We start from the raw sequence: 21,382 nt of genomic DNA, 5'->3' as shown, positions 1-21,382 counted from the left end.
CTCACCATAGTCTTGGTCGACCAACCATTTCCTTGGTTGACTACAGCCCTACTTTCTAGTGTGCAAATGTGTGATACTGTTCAAAAACATGCATGTGAGGCCTTTCTGGTGCTTGATTTTAAATTTAAAAAAGTATACTCAAACAGGTCAGATTGCTTTTTCCATTTCTGAACTTGAATTCCTTCTTTTCCCATTTTCCGCAATCATGGAATATCGGAGGCCCTACGTTCACTGCCACTTCCTGTAAACATCTGGTCTAAAGCTGTTGCTGCTGCTTAAGGAACTGCTTCAGAATGTTGAACGTGGACCAACGCTGGACCCTAACGGACGCAAATCTGATAGAACCACGGCTAACTTACAGTAGCACAACTTGCAGAGGCCATCTAGGATCTCCCTGAAGCGATCGTTCATCGGAGGAAGTGTTTTCAGCTCAATCTTCTTAAAGTCCTCGGGACATTCGTCCTTCAGGTGCCCGTCTCTTTTACAGATGCTGCACACAACAGTAGGAGGCTGGAGATAAAAGAAAAAAAAAATAATTTAACATGAGAATCTTTATGTAGAAAACAGAGCTCATTAGAACAATAACACTGATTATTTAGAGACTAATAGATTCCAATATCCCATATCTACAAATTTTATTGTTTTTGTTAGGCCATTTTTAAATAAAAAGCTTTGAGTATTTATCATAAATGGCAGTAAGAGTCAAAGATAAATGCAGATGTTTTAGTATTTTAGGCAACAATAATAGAAAAAATTATCTGATGAACTCAATAGCCCTTATTTATTCAGATCTGAGTGTAAGACGTGCATTCGACCAAATTCACACAAGCTTCAGTATTGAGGCTGCAACAGCGAATCGATGAAAATCAACAATTAAAAGCATTGGCAACCAACTTCATTATCGATTCTTTGCGTGACGCAGACGTTTGATTCACCTGCAGAGCTTTGTGTATGCGATGCGTGCATGTTTGTGTGCGCGCGCGTGCAGCGTGTCTGAGTGTGCGTGTGCACACCACAAGTTTGTGTGTGCGTTAGTTGCAGTTATATTCAGTATTAAATCAATTGTGACGTGATCATACGCTATGAACAGATCTACATCAGGTCTGAGCTGGTGTAGATAATCTGAGGTTTGTTTAATCATTTTTCAGTCTCACTCAGCTATAATTTAATCAAAAATATACACACATTCAGAACAGATCAAAACAGATTATTAAAAATTTTTTTGTTAAGAATGCCCATGTTATTACCGATACCACTTTTTTGGTGAAATTCTGCTGAAACTTTCACAAATGTGTTGCATTATTTAATCAGTAAAGTGATGAATTATAGGCAAAATTGGCTTTTTTTTTTTTTAAAGCGTTTCGAACGTTGATTTTTTTCTAATGTGATATTTGTATAGTTTTCATGGAAGGCTGATAAATGAGGGCCAGTGTGTTTTTTCTCTTTTTGAACTTTTAAATACAATGAAACTCAGTAGTTTTTCTTTTTTTTGTGATCCTAATATTCTTGATCTAGTCCTTTGTGTTTGACACAGGTTCCAAATAAAGCTTCAGAAAGCTCAGTCACCATGTTTCCTCACAGCCTAAATCACGTCTTCCTCCAACAGAACAGTCTGAACGAGTGGACGTTACCTTTCCTTCGGTGAAAATCATCCTGTCAAACACATAGTGCAAATCCTGTTTAACACCGTCCGTGTGCTCAACTTCCTCTTCCTCCTCGTCACTGTCCAGCAGCCCGTTGGGGGAGGAGAGTCTGTTCCTCTCATTCAAAACCATGTCCATGAGGCTGCCATCTATGTTCTTTTCTGGTGCTTTTCTGGAACCACGTGAACCACCTTCATCATCGCTCTCTGGCTCTTCCTCGTCCTTTGATCCACGGAGGCCTGGAGACGGAGCTTCAGCTTTCCTCCTCTCCATCCTCCATTTGTTCCTCTGCCGACCGGCCGCACCTCGTTTCTGAGGGCAGGCAAAGTATTTGTAGGCGGTTCGGAAACGCTCCTGGATGTACTCGAACACCATCTGACTGTTGAGGCTACGGGCCACGTTTCTCTTCAAAGCAAACGGATCTTAAGCAGAAAACATGAAGAAAAAAGGTCAGTCACCATAATCATAAGTTATTTGTAATTTATCTGTGTACCCTTCGTTCTTTGGTTATTCTGTTTTAAAACCAAATCAAAATAACAAATAAACAGTGTAGTTATTTTGTGTTTCTGATTTAAAACCAAAACAGAAATACAGAAAAAAAAATATTTTTTTTTTAAAACTTGTTCTGTTTGTGATATTTGCGGGGACATTAGAGTGAGAACTTAAGTCCGCTGCACCTCGTTTCCCAGGTCCTGGACCAGGTCTCCTCACACAATAGGACCGTTTAGGATTTATTTCAGAAGTTTTCTGGTCCTGCTCATGTTTTCATTCAGTGTGGACGTTTTAGCTCATAAAAAGCTGCTCACATTTATGTTTTGTTTTGAGGTGTTATGATCCAAACAGTATCCAAATAAACTGGTGACTATCGACAGTGAGGCTGGTGTGAGGAACAGTAGTTGTTAGAACTTCTACGATTTGACACTTTTGCAAAAATAATTAGTTTGAGTTGGCAGATATTCACAGATTCGAACTCAATAACTAACGAAACGTCATCGACACACAAATGACACCTCTGCCATCAGTGTGAGGTGGACAAAATGATACAATATAATTTTTTATCAAACGCAGCAGAGTAAAAGTCCGTCTGTCGGTCGTTCTGTGTGGTGAGATTAAAACATGAAGCTCTCGTCCTAGTTTCTGCGTAAATATCCAAATATCACAGAAACAGAACCAGATTTAATTTTAAAACAGAAAAACGCTGCTTGTTTGGTTTTTCCATTTCTGGTTTTAAATGAATAAAACCAAAAAACCAAACTGTTTTTTCTATTTTTCAATTTGGTTTTGAAACAAAATAACCAAAGAACGAAAGGTACACGAATTGTTATGGACCATTTATAATTGAAGATGTAATTGTAATTAATCCCAACCCTGGCCCACATGGTAAAGTGTGGATACCTTCGATGGCGAGTCTGCGTCGAGGCCAGTTCTTCAGCTCCCTGGACAGAGGCTCCTTCAGGCGGATGCTGATGATGTGTTCTTCTAGTGCAAACTCCAGTGTGTAGAACCGTAGGAGTTCCAACCACAGCTGGCCCAGGGTCACACCTTTACCCTGATTCAGGGTCAGGTTGGTCTGCCAGAGGGAAGCAGTTACAGAGTCACACAAAGAAGCAGATGAGTAGTCTCTGACAGGCCCAGTCCTAAAGTGCTTAAAATACCAGAAAAAAGCCTTTACTCGTCACTACAGAAGGTTAAAAGCAAAAATCACATACTCAATGTTTTTCTAAGCTTCTACATGACTAAATTTTGTTCAGATTAAAGTAGAACCCTAAGTTGATACAGATGTAACATTTTGGAAATATATGATACTAAGTGACAATAAATCATGTTTTAAATACAGGAATCTGTCGTCCTCCCAAAAAAAAAAAAAAAAACTGAAGATTTACATCAAATATGAAGCCAATTCTCATTAATGAAGGCTATAAAAGCAGAAATTATTGAGCTAATGTATGGACATCAACTGCAGCAAGTTTGGTGATAAACATTAGGCCAAAGATACACATGTTTTAGTACGCAGAAGCCCACTTTGCCACAACAGGGCTCTATACTAACTTTTCCAGTGGTGGCTCTGGTGCGACTAACTTTCTCAGTTGGTCGCACCAGCACAGAACAGTTGGTCGCACCCTTTTTTCCTGAGCTTGGGTGGGGATAGTGTACAGCATAGCCATGCATGCTGATGAATAGTTGACACTACTGGCGTATAGTAGTTTTGGATGAAGTAAAGATTGACAATGACTCAAGATACATTTGCTAAATGTTTTAATGTCAATATTAAGTTTTTTCTGCAACAAGCAGTGGCTGAAATAACAGGTAATTTCTTTTACATGATTTTAAAAGACGTAACAAAAATGTTTTAAATAATAGCAAAGCATAACAGGTTACATGTATTCTGTTTATTTTTTATTTTGCAGAAAGGCTGTACTTGAATTAATTTGACAGTATAACCAACTTAACATCTGCATTGTTTCACCCGATGAAATTAAATTCAGAGAGTCCAGCTCTGATAGTGGGGTCTCCTAACCCTCTTCCCCTGGTCAGGGGTCTGCAACCCTTACTCTACTTAACCTCATCTCACCTGGACCTGGTCCTCCTAGAGTCAAAAAATACCTTCTCTATGAAGATAATACAGTGTATTAATTATATACAGTTAAAATTATATAGAATGTCTGATTTAAATTGATTTTATTTATAGTGATCATGTAAATGGAAACTTAAACAGTTTAAAGTAAAATAAATTGAAATCAATAAATAAAACAGTATCTCGCATCTTCAAATTCTTATGTAGCTTAATTTACATGAACACAATGTTAAATAAAGAAGATTTTTTTAATTAATGTATTTGAAAGGCTCCAAAAAGTAACATGAATATGATAACACATGATCATGTGATCAACACATGCTAATTACTCATTTCTTGCCACACATAAAACATGCATATTTAACCTGTACATTGGTGGTTAAATGAATCTGTTCCCACACAATTAAAATCTCTATTTTCTTCCAGAATAGTGTTTTTGTTGGTTTAGTTTCTTACCAGGGATTTAAAACTTAAGGTTAGTCACAGGTGGAGGAAAGTTGATGGTCTGTAGATGTTGTAGGAATGTGCTGAGTCATTGTACAACGTGATTTATTTTAGGTTTACAAATTGTTACATCTTGATTTTATTTGTCATTAATCATTAATAGCCTCTGTAAAAAAAAAAAAAAAAAAACTATTTTTTTTGGGGAGTCACAAGAGGCTCCAGAGCCTCATGTGACTCCCCAATGGAGAGGCACTTCCCTATCCCCTGTGTGAATGTGTGTGTTTAGTGAATGTCTAAGGTACAATTAAAAGAAAGAAGCGCTACTTCTGTCTCTCCCGTGCCCAGTTTGACGACCTGCTGACCGGCATCGGCGCTCGCCACTCCTACCAGGACACCAACTACAGGGCTCTATTCCAGCAGAAGAGCGCCTATCATCCATCTGTCTCTGCCTGCAGTTAGGGTTTCTTTTCTTCTCATTATTCTGAATACGTCCTGATTGGTCGACGAGCTGCGATATGCTCTAAAAGTTCAACAATCCCAACTCCAGCGTCGGCTGCATTGGAGGCGCCGGACGCACAGTGGGACCTCCGATGCTCCCTAGAAGCACTTCTACCATATACTGTGAATGTACACCTGCCGCTTTTGATGCGTTTGGTGTGAATGCGCCTTTAGGGGGTGGGCTTTAGCCCTGGCAAATTAGAGCTGCGTCAAGGAGGGATTGGTCACCAGCACTGTGTGCTCATTGGACAGATTTCTCAACGGAGAAATGCTCAGATGTGTGTAATGGTGGTATCTGTTTCAGATATCAGAATTAACTTTATTGTCCGTGTAATGTATGTTACACACACAAGGAATTTGACTTGTTGAACTGTGCTCTCTCTAACAATGTAAACATTAAATAATAATCAACAAGAAAAAATATCAACAATAGATAAAGACTAATATGTGCAAAACTAAATAAAATATAACAATGTAATAATATAATAATAGGATAATAGTGCAGTCGGGCAGGTGAACATTTAAATTAAATAGTATATGTTTATGTATATGTACATTCACAGTTCCAGGGTTATTTCACAGAAACAGGTCTGACACTGACTGTTTAGCGTTGATCAGAGTGACAGCCTGGGGGAAGAAACTGTTCTTATGGCGGGTTGTTTTGGCGTACAGTGATCTGTGACGTCTGCCGGAGGGGAGGAGCTTGAACAGATTGTCTCCAGGGTGGGAGGGGTCTGCAGTGATGTCACCTGCTCGTTTCCTGACCCTGGACAGGTATAAGTCTTGGATGGAGGGCAGAATTTTGATTTATCCAAATATGGAGTTTTATTCACATTGGAACAACTTTTGATTAAATTAACTGAAGGTAAGACAATTTGTCATCATTGCTGACTTTTTCTGATGTGTATTTTTTGATTTTGTGGCGTTGTTTTTTGTAAGTCACATACCAGACCTGTATATCTGTGGATTCAGCTCAGACTGTAGTTTCATTTAGTCTCTTGTTATCGAGCTCTGTGTTTATTTTGTGACTCACAGCAGTGGAAAAAGCAGAGTTGTCAACTTTTCCCTCTGAACATAATTAATAGGATTACTGCGAGGTATAGAATGTGTGATTTCATTCATTTTTTAAAACATTTAGACCCGTGAGCTGGAGCTGCCCCCACCATGGGAATGAAGAGGTTAAATGGTCAGACGGGATCAAACTCACCAAGCCCTCTGAATTGTGGGAGTTTTCAAGCTTGTTCTTCTCTGCTTTGGACCTGGCCTCAGCCTTGGTTTCGTGTCGACCGTCCCCTCGTCCGTCTGTGGAGCTCTGAGCTCTGTGTTCCCACCGCACAAACATGTCCATCACAATCCCAGTCAGATGGTACTCGTCTACGCGTTTCACCTCAAAGCCTTCGATCTGACAGGAATCACAACAACTTTATCAGATACACAACAACATAACAGAGTATATCTACATTATTACTAAAGGACACATTCTACTTTAGACCAGTGGTTTTGCTCAGAAAACTATTTAAAAACATCTATAGATCATAATGATGGAATGAATGAGTCACTGTGTAAATGAAACTCAATATTTGCAGGTGCTCACAGTTTTCCTGGTGCTTTATTGTTAAACAGTTGAAAAAAACTCTGACAGTTTTTTTTTTTCAAAATGTACATACTCCCCATGACTGTTCACTTTACCTCCTTTCTTGTACTGTTTATGTCCTATGTTTATATTGTTTATTTCTTACACTGTTACTGGAGTTGACTTTTCTATCGAATCATACAGTGAAAATAAAGGCATTCTATTCTACTTAAATAGAAATTTAATGTGAAGATCATGTTGCTACTGATATCTCTCACTTATTGGATATTTTAGGTTTCCTACATATTTTGTATTTTATGTATACGTAGAAGTGCAAACTAGGGAACAATAATGTTTAAATTACTTGTTTTCCCGCATAAAATCTGTGGCCCACTCAAGATCAAACTGATCCATATTTGGCCCCTGAAATAAAATGAGTTTGACACCCCTGATTTTTTTTTTTTTACCTCTCATTATATATATATATGATTTTTTTTTTTTTTTTTTTTTTAAAGAAACATTTACATGACAACAGTATTGAGCATACTGTCTGTATCAACATAGATAAAAAAAAAAAAAAAAAAAAAAAAAAAAAATTATAAAATAAATGAACACCCCATATTTTTACTGATTTTATTTGTAAATTTTCCACACAAGTACCCCATGTAGTACCCCTAGGGGTACACGTACCCCCATTTGAGAAACACTGCTTTAGCCCATTACATTTCCATCAACATCCTCAGTACTCACCGTCAGCTTGTGTTTTTATCGCTTCAGTTCAGACAGAGAAAAGTGTCAGTTTTCCTCGCATGGGTTGATCAGTAACTTAACCTTCACTAAGTCGGGCTAATCACATGTGATGCAACATTATTAATGTGTTATTAAAAATTATCTTTTCTTCAATATGTATATACTATAAATCCATTGGACAGAAATGAAAGGTGGAGGAAGAACCACTTCAGTGTCCACAGTTGATTTTTTTAAGAATTTATCCTAAACGCAAATACAAAGGTTGGTCATAGGATCTTTAAAAGTTTGCCCTGATGGTGGCGCTAAAGAACAGGTCACAGTTTCATTAACAAGAGCTTATTTAGCTTTAAGGAATGTGTGCATCACACCTTTAACTTCAAGATGAAAACATTTCAGGAGAATAGTAATAATAATGATAGCAGGTTTTACTAGTTTAACCAGCCGATGTCATACCTGTTTGGAACAGTGCGCTATGAACAACACACTTTAAAAGATTAACATTCAGCACAGTGAGGCCCACAAAACTGACTCATGTGAGAGCCACATTTCATATTTTAATGTCTTCTTTTTTTGGTTTCATTTTGTGTGTTCTTGTTTTGCATTTTTTGGTTCATCGTGTGTATTTTGTTGTTGTTTGATGTATTTTCTGTAATGTATGTTTTTTGGAGTCATGTTGTGTGTTTTTCTGTTGATTTGTGTGCTTTTTATAAAAATATTTAGTTTTTCGTTTTATTTTACTCATTAAGTGTATTTCTATTTTTATTATAAATACCTTATGTGTGGTGAGGGCGTGTGTGACTGTGTTCCTGTTTGAGACGCTGATAACCAAAAATAACCAAACTCCATAGACATTGTAGCGCCAATCAGAAAAGTAACAAAACGGCGCAAAACTACAGTGAGTAAGTAAATTAAAGTATTATCTACAATTCGGCTGTCTTTTTTTTAATAACAAAAATCATTGTTTATATTCGAAACGAGTACCATTTGTACTTTGTGATTAATGTGTTCTCAAAAGGTTTTGTTTATGGCTTAATGTTTTAGTGTTTTTTTTTTTGGTTTCATTTTGTGAATTACTGTGTCTTCTTTTTGGAGTATTATTGTGTGTATTTGGAGAATTTGTGTGATTTTTTCCCTCTAAATTCTACAGGTTTTTTTAATGTAATTTTGTTAATTATTGGTACTTTTTGTGATTGTGTACATTTACTAAATAAAAATGAAGAAACCTAATTTCTTCTACTTCCATGAATTAATCTTTATTAGACATTTGTGATTGCATTTGTGCATCTCTGTAAATCTTATATTTGCACTTAGTGTTTAATGTGTTGTCAAAAAGTTCTATAAATGACTTAAGGTTTTAGTGCATTTTTTAGTTTCACTTTGTGTGTATTTTGGAGAACTTAATGTTTTCCCTCTAAATTCTACAGTTTTTTTTTAAATGTAATTTTGTTAATTGTTGGTATTTTTCTGTAATTCTGTGCATTTACTTAGGAAGCAGAACAAAATCAACCCGAGGGTTGCCCATGCTCATGTTGGCTTTACATCGTGATATAAGAAAAATGTATCAAACTTATCATGAAATACGGGTAAGTGCCCCTAAAACCAGTCAGGATGCCCTAGTTTGAATGGTTTCCTCACCCAGCGGCCCAGGTACACGGGGAGGATGGGTTCTTTCCTCTGTTGCAGGAAAAAGATGACCATGAGAGCGAAGGAGTATGAGGGGATTCCACCCTCAGCCTGACAGTCAATGTGACACAGCTGTGGGAAAAACACAGTCAAAAATGTATGACTTAATGGGAGCGCACCAGAATCAACAATAGTAAATGTGTTTTCTTTTTAAAATGGTCCACGTGGACAATTTGAAGCAATGAGTTCACCTAATAACGTAGTCCCGCCCCTTCACCCTTTGACCATGCTCAGCCAGCATCGCTACGTGCTAAGCTAACCAAACATAGGACTGCAGGACCCTATAAAATCAATTTAATTTTTTTCTAAATGAAGTTTTTTCACATTAATTCAAAATTAATGAAACAAAAAAACAACCAGTTTTTTCTATTTTTTTAATTAGGTTTTGAAACGAAAAAACGAAAGAACGTAGGGTACACGGATTCATCTTTAAAGAACATTTGGTTCATGTTTGTATTGCAGTTTAAGGACAATGAATGGCATTGTTGCAGTTCAAAATATTTGCTATCAAATTATATCTTTTCATTTTCTATGGACAAACCTTTTTGGGAAAGGATTGAGAAAATAATTAAAACATTATTTTACTTAGTCATCCACCATCAAAGAATAAATTTATACGATTGGTTTTATTAGATTTGTCCTCGAACTAGGCAGAGCTGGATGTTTTGACGGTGGGTGGGGGGGGGGGGGGGGAGTAAACATCTTTACCCTTCCCCAGTAACGGAACGCCATCACCAGAGGAACCAGTCTGGGCTCCAGTTTGGCCAGGGTGGCCAGATGATTGGTGGTGAGACAGGCCACGTCGTTTCCTGCGCTCACTTTACACATCAAGTCACTGCACAGGAAACAAACAAAACAAGAAAAGAAAAAGAATTTAGGAGGTCACCGTCACAGATCAACACCAAAGACAGGGGGGTCAAAATCATTTCAGTTCAGGGGCCAAACACAGCAGTTTATCTTAAGTGGGCCACAGAGAAAATTAGTAATTTATTCATTATTATACTCGTTTCCACTTTCACATATAAATACATTATAATACAATATATACTCTATTAATAACATTTTGTGAAATAATAAGGAGAAAATTGCAGGATTATGGAAAAATTGCGAGTTCTTTTAACAATTTGAGATTAAAAAATGACTGCCATTATGTGACACAAAGCAGTGGTTCTCAACCTTTTCAGGCCGCAACCCCCAGAATAAAGGACCCAGAGGCCGGGGACCCCCACTGTAGCTAAAGGTGGTTGAACATATACAGAATTTTAGAAACCACAGATATTAGTTAAGTTACAAATTAGAGTGGCCAAAAACAGACAGAAAGTGGCAAAAAAAAGGGTTTAAAGTGTCAATATTGGAACAATTAGTTTAAACTGGCAAATAATGAGCATGACAAATAATGTATGTGATTAAATTGGCAAAAATAATCATGAAGTATGGTGAAAAGAGATTAAAAGTGATAATAATGGGTCAACATGTGTGACATTAGGTGGAAAATTGATGGAAAGGGTTTATAAGTGCTGAAAATTAAAGGTCGACCGATATGCGATTTTCAAAGGCCACTTTGCTTATGGAAGACAATTGAAAAACTCATGTAATATAAATGTATATATTAGAAATTAAATAAACCAATAGAACTCTTAACATTTACTGAACTTTAAATATACCCATACACAACCAAGTAAAACTTTAAGTACAGGACGGGTAAGTCGCAGTAAAAAACGACTACAATATACAAGTAGTGTTTAAACTAAATACCTGTTTAAGGTATAACCACTCATTGCTTCCCTCTGTTCATAGCCACCACTATTATACCTAAACTTCACACTTGTCACCATACGCACAACTACAACATCACATTTCACTCACTTTAAAATAATCAACACTTCCTCACCCTTTCCATTTCCTACCTTGAGTCTCTCCTCCTTGTTCCCTTCCCTCTCAGTTAGGTGTAACACTGCCCTCTTTTTATATCCTCCCTATAATCAAGTCTTTCTTACCCTTCCTTAGGGAGGACTGGTGATGATCAAAATCATTTTTTTCCGATCTTGAAAAAAGCCGATATATCGTTCGACATCTACTGAAAATGTCTGGAGAGTGGGAAAAAATGTGCAGAAAAGGCATTGAAATGTGATGTAGAAGTGTCAGAAATGGGAGAAATGTAGCAAAAATGCATTAAAAGGAGCAAAAATATGGCAAGAAAAAGTGATGAAAATAGGTTAAGATATGGCGAGTTTGGTGTAGTTGCAAAAAAAAGGTAAAAAATAGCAAAAATGTGCTCAAATTGTTCAGAAAATTGTTCTTAGTTTCTTGAAGACATCTGGTGACCCCCCCCAATGGAGTCCCATTTAAGATTGAGAAACACTGATACAAGCATTGGGAAAATGTGACCCTGCCAATATTTGTGTATTAATGTGGAGATACATACAACTAACTTATTTGGTAAATTACACAATGCTTCATGGTTTCCCTGAGTTTTCTTTGTTTTCTGCTGCGGGCCAAATTGGATGCTCTAAAGGACCAGATTTGACCCCCCAGGCCTTGAGTTTTACACGTGTGTTCTAAAAAAACACAGCAAGCCCAATTTGGTTTTGAATGGGCCGAACGACAAATTTACGATGTAGTTACCGATATTTTTTTTGACACATCATAGCATCTAAGTTTGCCATTAAAATAGGGAAAATTAAGGTGAAATGATTAATCATAAGGTAAAGTCCTGTATAGTAATGTGTCAGATGTTTGTGCATCACCGCTTTGTTTCAAGCAGATTCTTTTTGATCTGTACGTTTAACCAAGTCAAATTCCTCGTGTGTATAACTTGCATAACTTGGCCAATAAAGTTGATTCTAAAGTTCTAAAGTATCGATTGACTAATGTTACCATAGGCACAATTGAATTAAAATTCTTATTTGCTGTATGAAAATGTTGGGCTGAATGTGAGTTTGACACATGATCTCAAGCAGTGGTTCTCAAACTTTTCAGTAAATCCTTGTTTTAATCAGAAATAAAATGGGTTAAAAAGTGACAAAAATGGTGGAAAAGGTGGTGAAATGAGATTTTAAAAACCACTGAAATGAGATAAAAGTATGGCCAAAAAAAGACCAAAAAAAGTAGTAAAAAGTAGGAATGTCCCGGTACAACTTTTTCACTTCAGAATTGATACAATATCAGCACGAATCATACATTCTTTTATACTTATTTTGTAGTGTGGAATGTTAGAAAAGGCTTGATCATGTGATGCTACTCAAACAGAAAACAATAGTCAGCAACAATACGTTACTGTGTTGGAGCGTGAACCACAGTCAGCAATGGATAGAAGTGCTGGAGCGGAACATTTTATCGGAGCGTTTATATCTGTGATTTTAGATCAATAAAATCGATATTCGTTTTCTGGCTGATATCGGCTCAATATCGGATTGGGGCACTAGTTCAAAGTGTCAATATTGGTGGAAAAAAGTAGGAACAATTAGTTTAAACTGGCAAATAATGGGCATGACAAATAATGAATTAGGTTAAATTTGAAAGAATCTGCATGAAATACAGTGAAAAGACGTTAAAAATGACAATATTGGGTGAACATATGTGACAAAAGTGGTGGAAAGAGTTTATGAGTGCTGGAAATGTCTTGAAAGTGGAAAATATGCGCAGAAATGGGAGTAATGAAGTATAAATGCATTACAAGGAGTTTGGTGCAGTTACAGAAAAAGAGTAAAAATAAGCAAAAAATTGCTTAAATTGTTCCAAAAAATCTTAGTTTGTTGAAGGCATCTGGCGACCCCTCCCAGTGTCTCACAACCCCAAGGTTGAGAACACCTGATCTAAAGGGATAAAGAAACAGACGTAAGCTGCTTCTGGAAAAAACACTGTTCTTTATCATACAGAGATCAGCCATTACTTTATCCCCACTTGTATACGTCAGGTAGCAGGTGAATATGTGAACATGTGGGACTGGAAAAATAAAATAAGAAAGAAGATGAAATACAACTACACAGTAAACCTGATCTACCTGCTCACATCCCGGCAGAAGATGGCAGGAACTTTAGCGTGGAAATCAGACTCGACCTCAGAAAAATCAGCTGCAGAAAACACAAGAAAAGTTCAAAAGAGGAAGTAAAACCTGGACAAATCCTTCCTTTGGTTTCCTCAGACCTCCACCACCGTATGTCAGATCAAGTTTTAGACACTAAAAAAAAAAAGGAAACGTACGACTCTTCTTGAGGATATCCAGGACTTGGATCAGGACTTCCGGTTGTGTCATCTGAGGAGAGAAACACATCAGACTGGTTGACGTGCTCTGGTAGAGCTGCTTTAAATGTGGCACAGTGGAACTCACTGAGGAGGGATGGGTGACGTCGATGTTTATGTCACTCGTCTTGAAGGCAAACTGAGTCAGACAGGAACCGTAGAGACGGAGAGCACAATCTGAAAAAACACAAGTCAGCAAACGCACAATATTACACACCATTATCTTCACATTCATGTGATTTTAATCAGCCTGAAACATAGCAATATCATACCAAGCTCCGCTGCATTCCCCTTTGACTATCCTAGCGAGTGCTGCTACGTGCTAAGCAACGTGTGTCAAACTCAAGGCCCAGGGGCTTTATTTATCCCTTATCCTTTGTATTTATCATTATTGTTTCAGGTTTGTTTTTTGTTCTTCACACCAACTGCCAAGTTAATTCCTTGTGCTGTTTTAAACTGTACTTGGCAAATAAAAACCTGTCTGATTCTGAAATCTGGCCCTTTAAAAAATCCAATTCGGGCCGCAGGGGAAAGTAAAAATGGCTGAGAAAAAATTAATCATTGTGTAAATGACCTTATAATGTAAGTGATTGTGGTATCTCAGTAGTGTTACAAAGGGACGTAAAATATGCTGTGGTGCATGTCTGTCCTTCCCAGATGAGGTAGTCCGGTGCCCTCTACCAGATATACGCAGGGCTTCTATTTCACAACGGATCAATAAGCACAGAGGTAATGAAGCTAAACAGGAAATTAAGCATGTACTCCGCAATAAAATATCTGGTTACTTTTCAAAATAAAACACTTCAGATTATATTTCAAGTAAATACATCACCAAAACATCATAATGTGTAAAAACAAAATCACATTCTCTATATTGTTTCCTCTCATACTGTAACTCACTGTAACTGCAACAACTTTGATTTAGTTCATGTTTTATCTCTTCTCTGTTGGCTGTTGATAAAAAATGTGGCTATGATAAATCCAGAGAGTCCAACCTTCTTGTTCTCCTTCGTTAGGAACACTAACCTGTTTATTGTTGCGTTTACAACAAATACATTTAACTGCTTTCTCACACGATTATGTAAATATCATAAGAACTGCTCTGTCTCGTGACGTCATAGTCATCCAACCGGAGTGCACCGTGGCACTCAACGCAACCGGTGAGGATTACCGGACGGCGGAGAGCAGGGAAAAACCGGATCGGTGGCGTGGCGCAGCGGAGACGTATCCAGTGGAAACCCCTTGTAACATTTGCCTAGGTTTATTTTACTTACAGCTGTGTCCTCTCCATCAGTGTGTTTAATTGTAGGAATTGCTCTGGTCTGAAGACGTAATTTACTGGACAATCCACTTTGGAACTGGCCAAGGTTCACCAAGCAGTCTTCTATAAAGTGAGGGTCACAGACTAACGGATCATGGATGGTGTGTCACGTGCTCCCAGACAAATTCCAACCACAGTAGACTCTTCTTTAGGAAGTTTGAACAAATTCTGAGGACTTTCGCAGTCGAACACGCATTTTCGGTTACCAGACATTATCGTTTGGTACAAAAACAGACCCTTTGTTTTCCCTGTGCAGACTGGATAAGAAAGGACAATGACCATCCAAACAGATGTTCTTCAGCTGCTCGCATGCCTCTAGCACCAGAGAGAATGGGCGTGTATGTTCACTGTGGAGGCGTGGCACCAGCAACAGGCACTTCCTGGAGGGGACGGTTCAGGATTCTAGTGATATCACTAGAATTTGAACCGCTCGTTTTTCAGAAGAGAGCAGAGAAGCAGCTCAGAGAGCAGATTATTAAGGATTTCTCAGAGATGCAGGAAGGAATCCCAATAATACTTTGGGGGTGTTTTTGATAATAATTAACATTTTGACATGACGTAACCTCAAACTGTCCAAATTCTACCCTTTCAGCACTAAGTGGCCCTTTGTGGAAGTCCGTAGGGCGTAGTGTGTCTGACCTGAGAGGTTCCTCTTGATGATGTCCTCCATCCTGACCACCACAGCCTGACGGACCTCAAAGTCCTCCTCTGAGATTCCTTGCTGTCGAGCCGTTTCCATGACGGCGGCGTCCACGGCTCTGAGCTGGGCGGCAGAAGGAGGCGGCAGTGCCCGCAGCTCATTCTCCTCCTGCTTCTCCTGATGCCGAAAAATCAAAAGAGACATTAGAAACTCATCCAGCGCTCACACGCGCAAGGAAATGTAACATACCATGATGTTCTTCTTATGCCTCTTCTCCTTGATGTGTTTGTGTGCTCCCTGAATGTTCTCAATGTGCACCGAGCACAGATTGCACAAGTACTGGTAGTTTGGGTACTCAGGGGACTGCTGGGAAAACAGAGACAAAGGATTTAGACTTCACCAGAAATGGGAGCTCACAGAGTTCTAGGCCTGGGCCATACACAGCAAATTCAAAAGTGTCAAATTTTTGGTGTTGGTAGACTTCTAATAGTCATTATTTTTATGTAACTATGGGGTGTATAATATTAGTAGTTAAAATCATGTGTTAAAACAGTGTTTCTATATCAAATCTGGAGGTGTTACAATGGAAACAATAACTCTTGATTTTTTAACTCTAAACTCCCACAGTGTCTAAAACACTAAAAGAGTAAATTCACTGAGTCCGCCCCCAGCATCACAGGTTCTCACCGAAGCAAACATTCAGAACAATTTGCTTTCCACATGACTGAGGTGTTTGCCACACTTGGTAAGTCATTTTAATTTGAGATGACTTTATTTGTCATAATTATTATTATTTTGGGCTGAGACCAACCTGTGTGATAGGCATTAGCTACATTGCTTAGTGATATGGCATAAAAATCTGGTTTCGCACACCGAAGTTCATTGTTTGCGGGCAAAACTTTTACTTTTTTACTATTTTTATACATGTTTTAAAGCTGTAAAACCACATTTCTCTCTTGTTTAAACACTCTCAAAGTTCAAACCTTTGTAGATTTTAAAACATAAACCTGTTTTCAAACATACAACACTTCAGAGTCACACTGCTGGTGATCAGACATTGATGCTGAAAGCATTCAGAGTCTTTGTTGATGATGACGTCACGTCTGGTCTGTTCACCCATTCAACCATGGAGTAGAAGCTGTGTGTGACCACCTGGAGCTGTATGACACGGCCTTTATAACCAGGACCGGACTAGGAATGATTAGGTGTGGAGAAGAATCAGTGAGGAGGTGGTGGTAGCAGGTAAAAGTTCTCTCTGTAGCACTGAGCTAGCATAGCATTAGCCCCTAATCACAGCGGGTTTTTTCACTGGTAGTTTATGAGAGGAGAAAAAGGAGAGCAGCTCCTCACTACAGCAGACAGTGAAACCCAGCAAGTTGGATGTGTTGCTGATGGGTGAACGCAGCATTAGCCAATCAGGACGCAGAACACAATGCGTGTTCATAAAATGCATCCAAAATTGCACTGTTAAAAAAAGAAAAAAAAAAATCAGCGAAACAGCGAAGGACTACTGTACACCTAAAGCAATTTTCAGATCGTGAAAAGTTGACATACAGTTATGCCCCAACTTGAAGACTTATGTTCTGATTGGGTTCTACGTTAACATTTAGATCCCTTCAGAGCTTTGTGCACACGGTTCAGGTAAAAATAAATAAAAAAGGTTTAGGTTTTGTATTTATTTCGGCACTAACTATTGTCTGTGTGCGTTGATTAAGAGAGCACAATTTTAACAAACAAGTTCTGTTCTCTGTTATTGTAAAGCACTTTGTGATTTTTATCAGTGAAAAGCGCTATATAAATAAATGTTATTTACTTACTTTTGAGTATAAAATTGCCTTTAAAGATGGACACTAGTATCTACAATATGTCTTCTTGTAAAATGATTGGGCTTACACAACGTCTGGTTTAATCTTCACGCAGGAGATGCAAAGGTGGAATATGGGGGAGTGCAGAAGTACAATAAAGTTCCACAAAGTGATGAATGCTTCCATTTCCTCCTGTTTCTTCAAGAGGGTTTGTATTTATGTGCAATTTAAATTGGTATAGACTAATTACCTGTGAGTGAACAACTTGAATTGGTGGTTTTAATAGTTAATGACATTTTAATTCTCTTAATTTCTTTCAGTTATGGAGAAAGTCAGCTTTCAGTCTCAACTCTTCACAGAGGGTGTACTTATCCTGATCAACACTTCCATGCATAATGTATTGAAATAAAAAAAATAAATGAAAATGCTGTTATTTGCATTGACCAGCTCACATATGTCAGACCCTTTGATGAGCAATATTCTAATAAAAGTGAGAGCATGTACATTGTTCCACATTGTTACATGTTTCAACAATTGTTTTCTAATTGTGATGCATGTTTTGAAATAAATGTATTTCAGAAAATCATTGCCTCTTAAATGTTTATTTCCCAAGGAATTTCTAAAAGTTAAAAACTAAATTTATACCTTTTTTAGTATTATTTACAAATAACTCTTATGTAGTTAAAAGAAAAAAAACTCTTGGAGAGTTAATATTTAGACTAACACTGAGTTAGTGTTACTAAGTGTTAAATGATTAACGCCAGACAGATTTAGTATTTGACACTTAATTAGAGTTAAGGTACCAACTCTCCAAAAAGAGTTAAATTAACACTCTCTGGTGTGGACCCATATAGACGTTGTTGAAATCAAATCTGACAGTGTTAATTTGGGCATGCTGGATTTGCTGTGTAGTTACAGATTATAACACACAGCAAATACATTTCTGAGGTTTGTGCAATAAGAGGAAATTCAACTTCATAGTACAGGCCCCAAGCGTTTAAATCCACTGTTAAACGCAGAAATTGACAGAATGTGGATGAAACTCCATCATTATGAGGCAAAGAACATATTTCCAGGGACCGCTGATTAGTACCTCCCCTTTAATGTACTTTAGCTTTTTATTGGAATGCATGTTTGTTTTATCTGAAGGGCTAATATAAATGAAAAATTTGTTGTGCTTTTTTTTTGAAAAGCAAAGGCTACTGGAATATTTAAAAAAAAGGCATAATATTCAATGAACATTTACTTTCCTTAAAAAAAACCATGTCTAAAAATAGTGAAAAACTTAACAACCGCATTCGATATTCGGCCAAGCGTTTATATTTTATTCGGCTTTGGCCTCAAATTTTTATTTCGGTGCATCCCTAGTATCTGCAGACCTACTTTGAGGAGTCGCTGGATGTAGTCTCTGTAGAGGCGTTCCTCGGCCTGTCGGAGGCCCAGCTGCTGCTCAGCGAGCGCTTGTCCCTCCACTGCAGACCTCATCTGGTCAGCGCTCTGATAGATCAACTCTGCAGATTTCACTACAAACACAACAGTTGAGGGTGAGAAAGTCATGGTCAGTGGCGCACACGTGTGACGCCTCACCATCGAATTGGTCCTTTGCTGAGGCTCGGCTCCAGCCCGTGTTCTGCTGAGTCAGCACTTCCTCAGGGACAACAGGAGGGCTGGTCTCTCTGTTCTGAGGAGGACTAGAAGCAGAAGTCTGTGTCACGGATTGAGAACCACTTGCTATTCCTTTTCCCGTCTCTCCTGAGCTCGTCCTGCCAGTGAGCCTTGTCAGACGGGACCCTCGTCCTCTCCTCTTCTCCTGTGGGGGTTCTGTACTGGTCTTACTGGGCCCACCACCTCCCTGGCTGCCTATGGCATGCTCATTCCTGGCAGCGCTCAGGTTCTCCTTGGTGTGAGGAACAGACTTGGTATGTTCTCCTTCCTTATTGGCTGCTCTAGGCTGAGAGTGTTTGACTGGTTTTACTGGACTGATGGCCTTGTCCATCCCTCGAGTTCTGCCGCTGGTTTACTGGGTTTCCTCCACACACAGTGAAGAGAAGCCAGAGGCGCCTCAAGTCTGTGAAAAGGTACAAAACATTCGTCAGTGTTTCAGTTAATATTATGGAAACATGGTGCGGACAAACATGTCAGACACAAGAGCACAAAACAATAATATATTAATCAATATAAAATCGAAATATTTATTGAGGGGAATTTTTAAAAAAGATCCATTTGCCATGATAGATCACCACTACAACCTCTTAATTTTTTTAAATGTGAATTTTGTGTGAGGTTTTTTTCATTTTGCAAAATCATCTTTTTAAAAATTTCAGGGACTCATATTTGGTTGAGCAGGTTATTATTTTATCAAACCCACAGGGGATTTAACATTCTTTGTTAAAGCTTTCCATTTGCACTTTATTCCCGATACGGATAATTGTTTTCACTTTTTCAATCCAAAAAAAAAAAAACGAAATAATTAAATCCAGTAATTTTTTTAAGGGAAAAAAAAAATTGAAATCGGAATCAAAAATCAAGTTTTCAAAGTGAAAAAATAAATAAATCAGTATCTCGTTTTTAGTTAAAAATCGTTAAGCCTTACCTCAACAATTACAAAAATAACAGAGAAATAAAATGATTTAAAAAAAATAAATATACTATTTTTTTTTTTTTTCAATTAACAATCAAGTGGCTAATGAACTACTTGAATTTGTAATCAAATACATGATTTTTAAAATATTGTGAAAAAGTGAACATACAAAAGTTAGGCACCACACACACACAGTGAGAGAGAGAGAGAGAAAGAGAGAGACTCAAAATTCACAAAACTAAATATTTACACAAAAATTACACAAGACAACAAATGCACAAAACTACACCAAAAAAATATACACAAAATTACTCTTGAATCACACTACAATGGTAACAAAAAACAATAATTATACAATAAATGCACAAAAAAACAATGAAAGATACAAAAATACACGACTCCAAAAAACATGCATTACAGAAAAAATACACCAAACAAAAAAAATAGAAAAATGAGAACACAATCATACGCAAGTCTCATAGAATTAAACCAGGGAAATTGCACACGCTATTTTACTTTGCACCTGCAAATATACCCCTTTATATTGCTACAGAGTGTGTTATTATTATGCCCATAATTGACAACGCTACTTAAGCTCCCACTATATGATTACATACTTCCGACTGGCATCGTACTAGTTCTATAAAAATTGGCAATTATAATTTAATGCAAAACTGTGGAACCATGTTACAGTTCTATACATATGTAGTTAATTATTAAAACATGTTTCATATCAAGCCTTCCCACATTTTACCATTTAAAAAAAAAAAAAATCCAATCTAGGGGTATACTGACACAAAAAAGGTTCAGATGCCTACACCAAAAATATTAAAACCTTGATTAGGAGGCACCCTGCTATGGACTGGCGCCCTGTCCAGGGTGTACCCCTGCCTAGCGTTTAATTGAAAACGTAATTGTAGCTGAAAAATGTAATTGACCCCAACCCTGGCTCACACACACAGTACGATCAAAACTGTTCTATTTCAATTTTTTATCTTTATGTGCGTCTGTAACAGACAATTCTTTTCTTTCTTTCTTCAGATTTAAGAAATTTGATGTGTGTAACTGACCTTGGTTGCAGACCATCTACTTGGAGAGTTGTAACTGTGTGTGTGTGTGTGTGTGTGTGTGTGTGTGTGTGTGTGTCAGAGGCTGTACTTTCACTTTCCAGCTCAGCAGAGGGAAAATGAAAGCTAAGTGTTACAACATGAACTGCATTAAGTTTCCATTGGCCTCGCCTTTCATTTTCATCCATTTGTGTCATTTGTTCTTAGTATTTCAATAAGTCATTAGAAAATAGAAATCAGAGCAGACTATTAATGCACACACTTACTTAACGCTAAGTTCACTGTCCTACCGTCTACAAGTTGATTTTTATTACTATTGCATAAGTTCTCAACTCATGGGGTCGGGCCGTGGACCCGTTTCTATTGGGCCACGTCATTCACTCACCTTAGCATAACAAAGAAAAATAGCTTTGATGTTAAAGTTTCATTTATTCAGCCAACAGTTACTGAGGAAATCCACTTGATCTCTTGACATGTTTCATGAAACATTACCAAATTATTAAAAAAGAATCTTGCTGGAATTACTACGCATAAGTCGAGGAAACTTCAAAGGAAACATC

At 37.7% G+C, this 21,382-nt stretch overlaps 1 protein-coding gene across 1 annotated transcript in view; it reads right to left on the bottom strand.

Annotated features, from left to right (window-relative positions):
* Positions 1–19,191, bottom strand: part of tut4 (terminal uridylyl transferase 4) — a gene marked incomplete at its 5' end in the record, with an annotated part of 39,710 nt that extends 20,519 nt beyond the window's left edge. The window contains 13 exons of the mRNA XM_028443863.1: positions 360–510; positions 1,632–2,065; positions 3,039–3,213; positions 6,368–6,562; positions 9,119–9,238; positions 9,875–10,001; positions 13,170–13,239; positions 13,370–13,421; positions 13,497–13,585; positions 15,369–15,546; positions 15,619–15,735; positions 18,558–18,697; positions 18,762–19,191. Coding sequence (XP_028299664.1) covers positions 360–510; positions 1,632–2,065; positions 3,039–3,213; positions 6,368–6,562; positions 9,119–9,238; positions 9,875–10,001; positions 13,170–13,239; positions 13,370–13,421; positions 13,497–13,585; positions 15,369–15,546; positions 15,619–15,735; positions 18,558–18,697; positions 18,762–19,191 — 2,278 coding nt within the window. The remainder of the gene's footprint in view (positions 1–359; positions 511–1,631; positions 2,066–3,038; positions 3,214–6,367; positions 6,563–9,118; positions 9,239–9,874; positions 10,002–13,169; positions 13,240–13,369; positions 13,422–13,496; positions 13,586–15,368; positions 15,547–15,618; positions 15,736–18,557; positions 18,698–18,761) is intronic.
* Positions 19,192–21,382: the final 2,191 nt, after the last annotated feature.

This window comes from Gouania willdenowi, chromosome 4 (assembly GCF_900634775.1).
Source record: "Gouania willdenowi chromosome 4, fGouWil2.1, whole genome shotgun sequence".
NCBI lineage: Eukaryota > Metazoa > Chordata > Actinopteri > Blenniiformes > Gobiesocidae > Gouania > Gouania willdenowi.
Note: the sequence above shows the minus strand (reverse complement) of the source record. Positions and strands in the feature narration are given on the sequence as shown.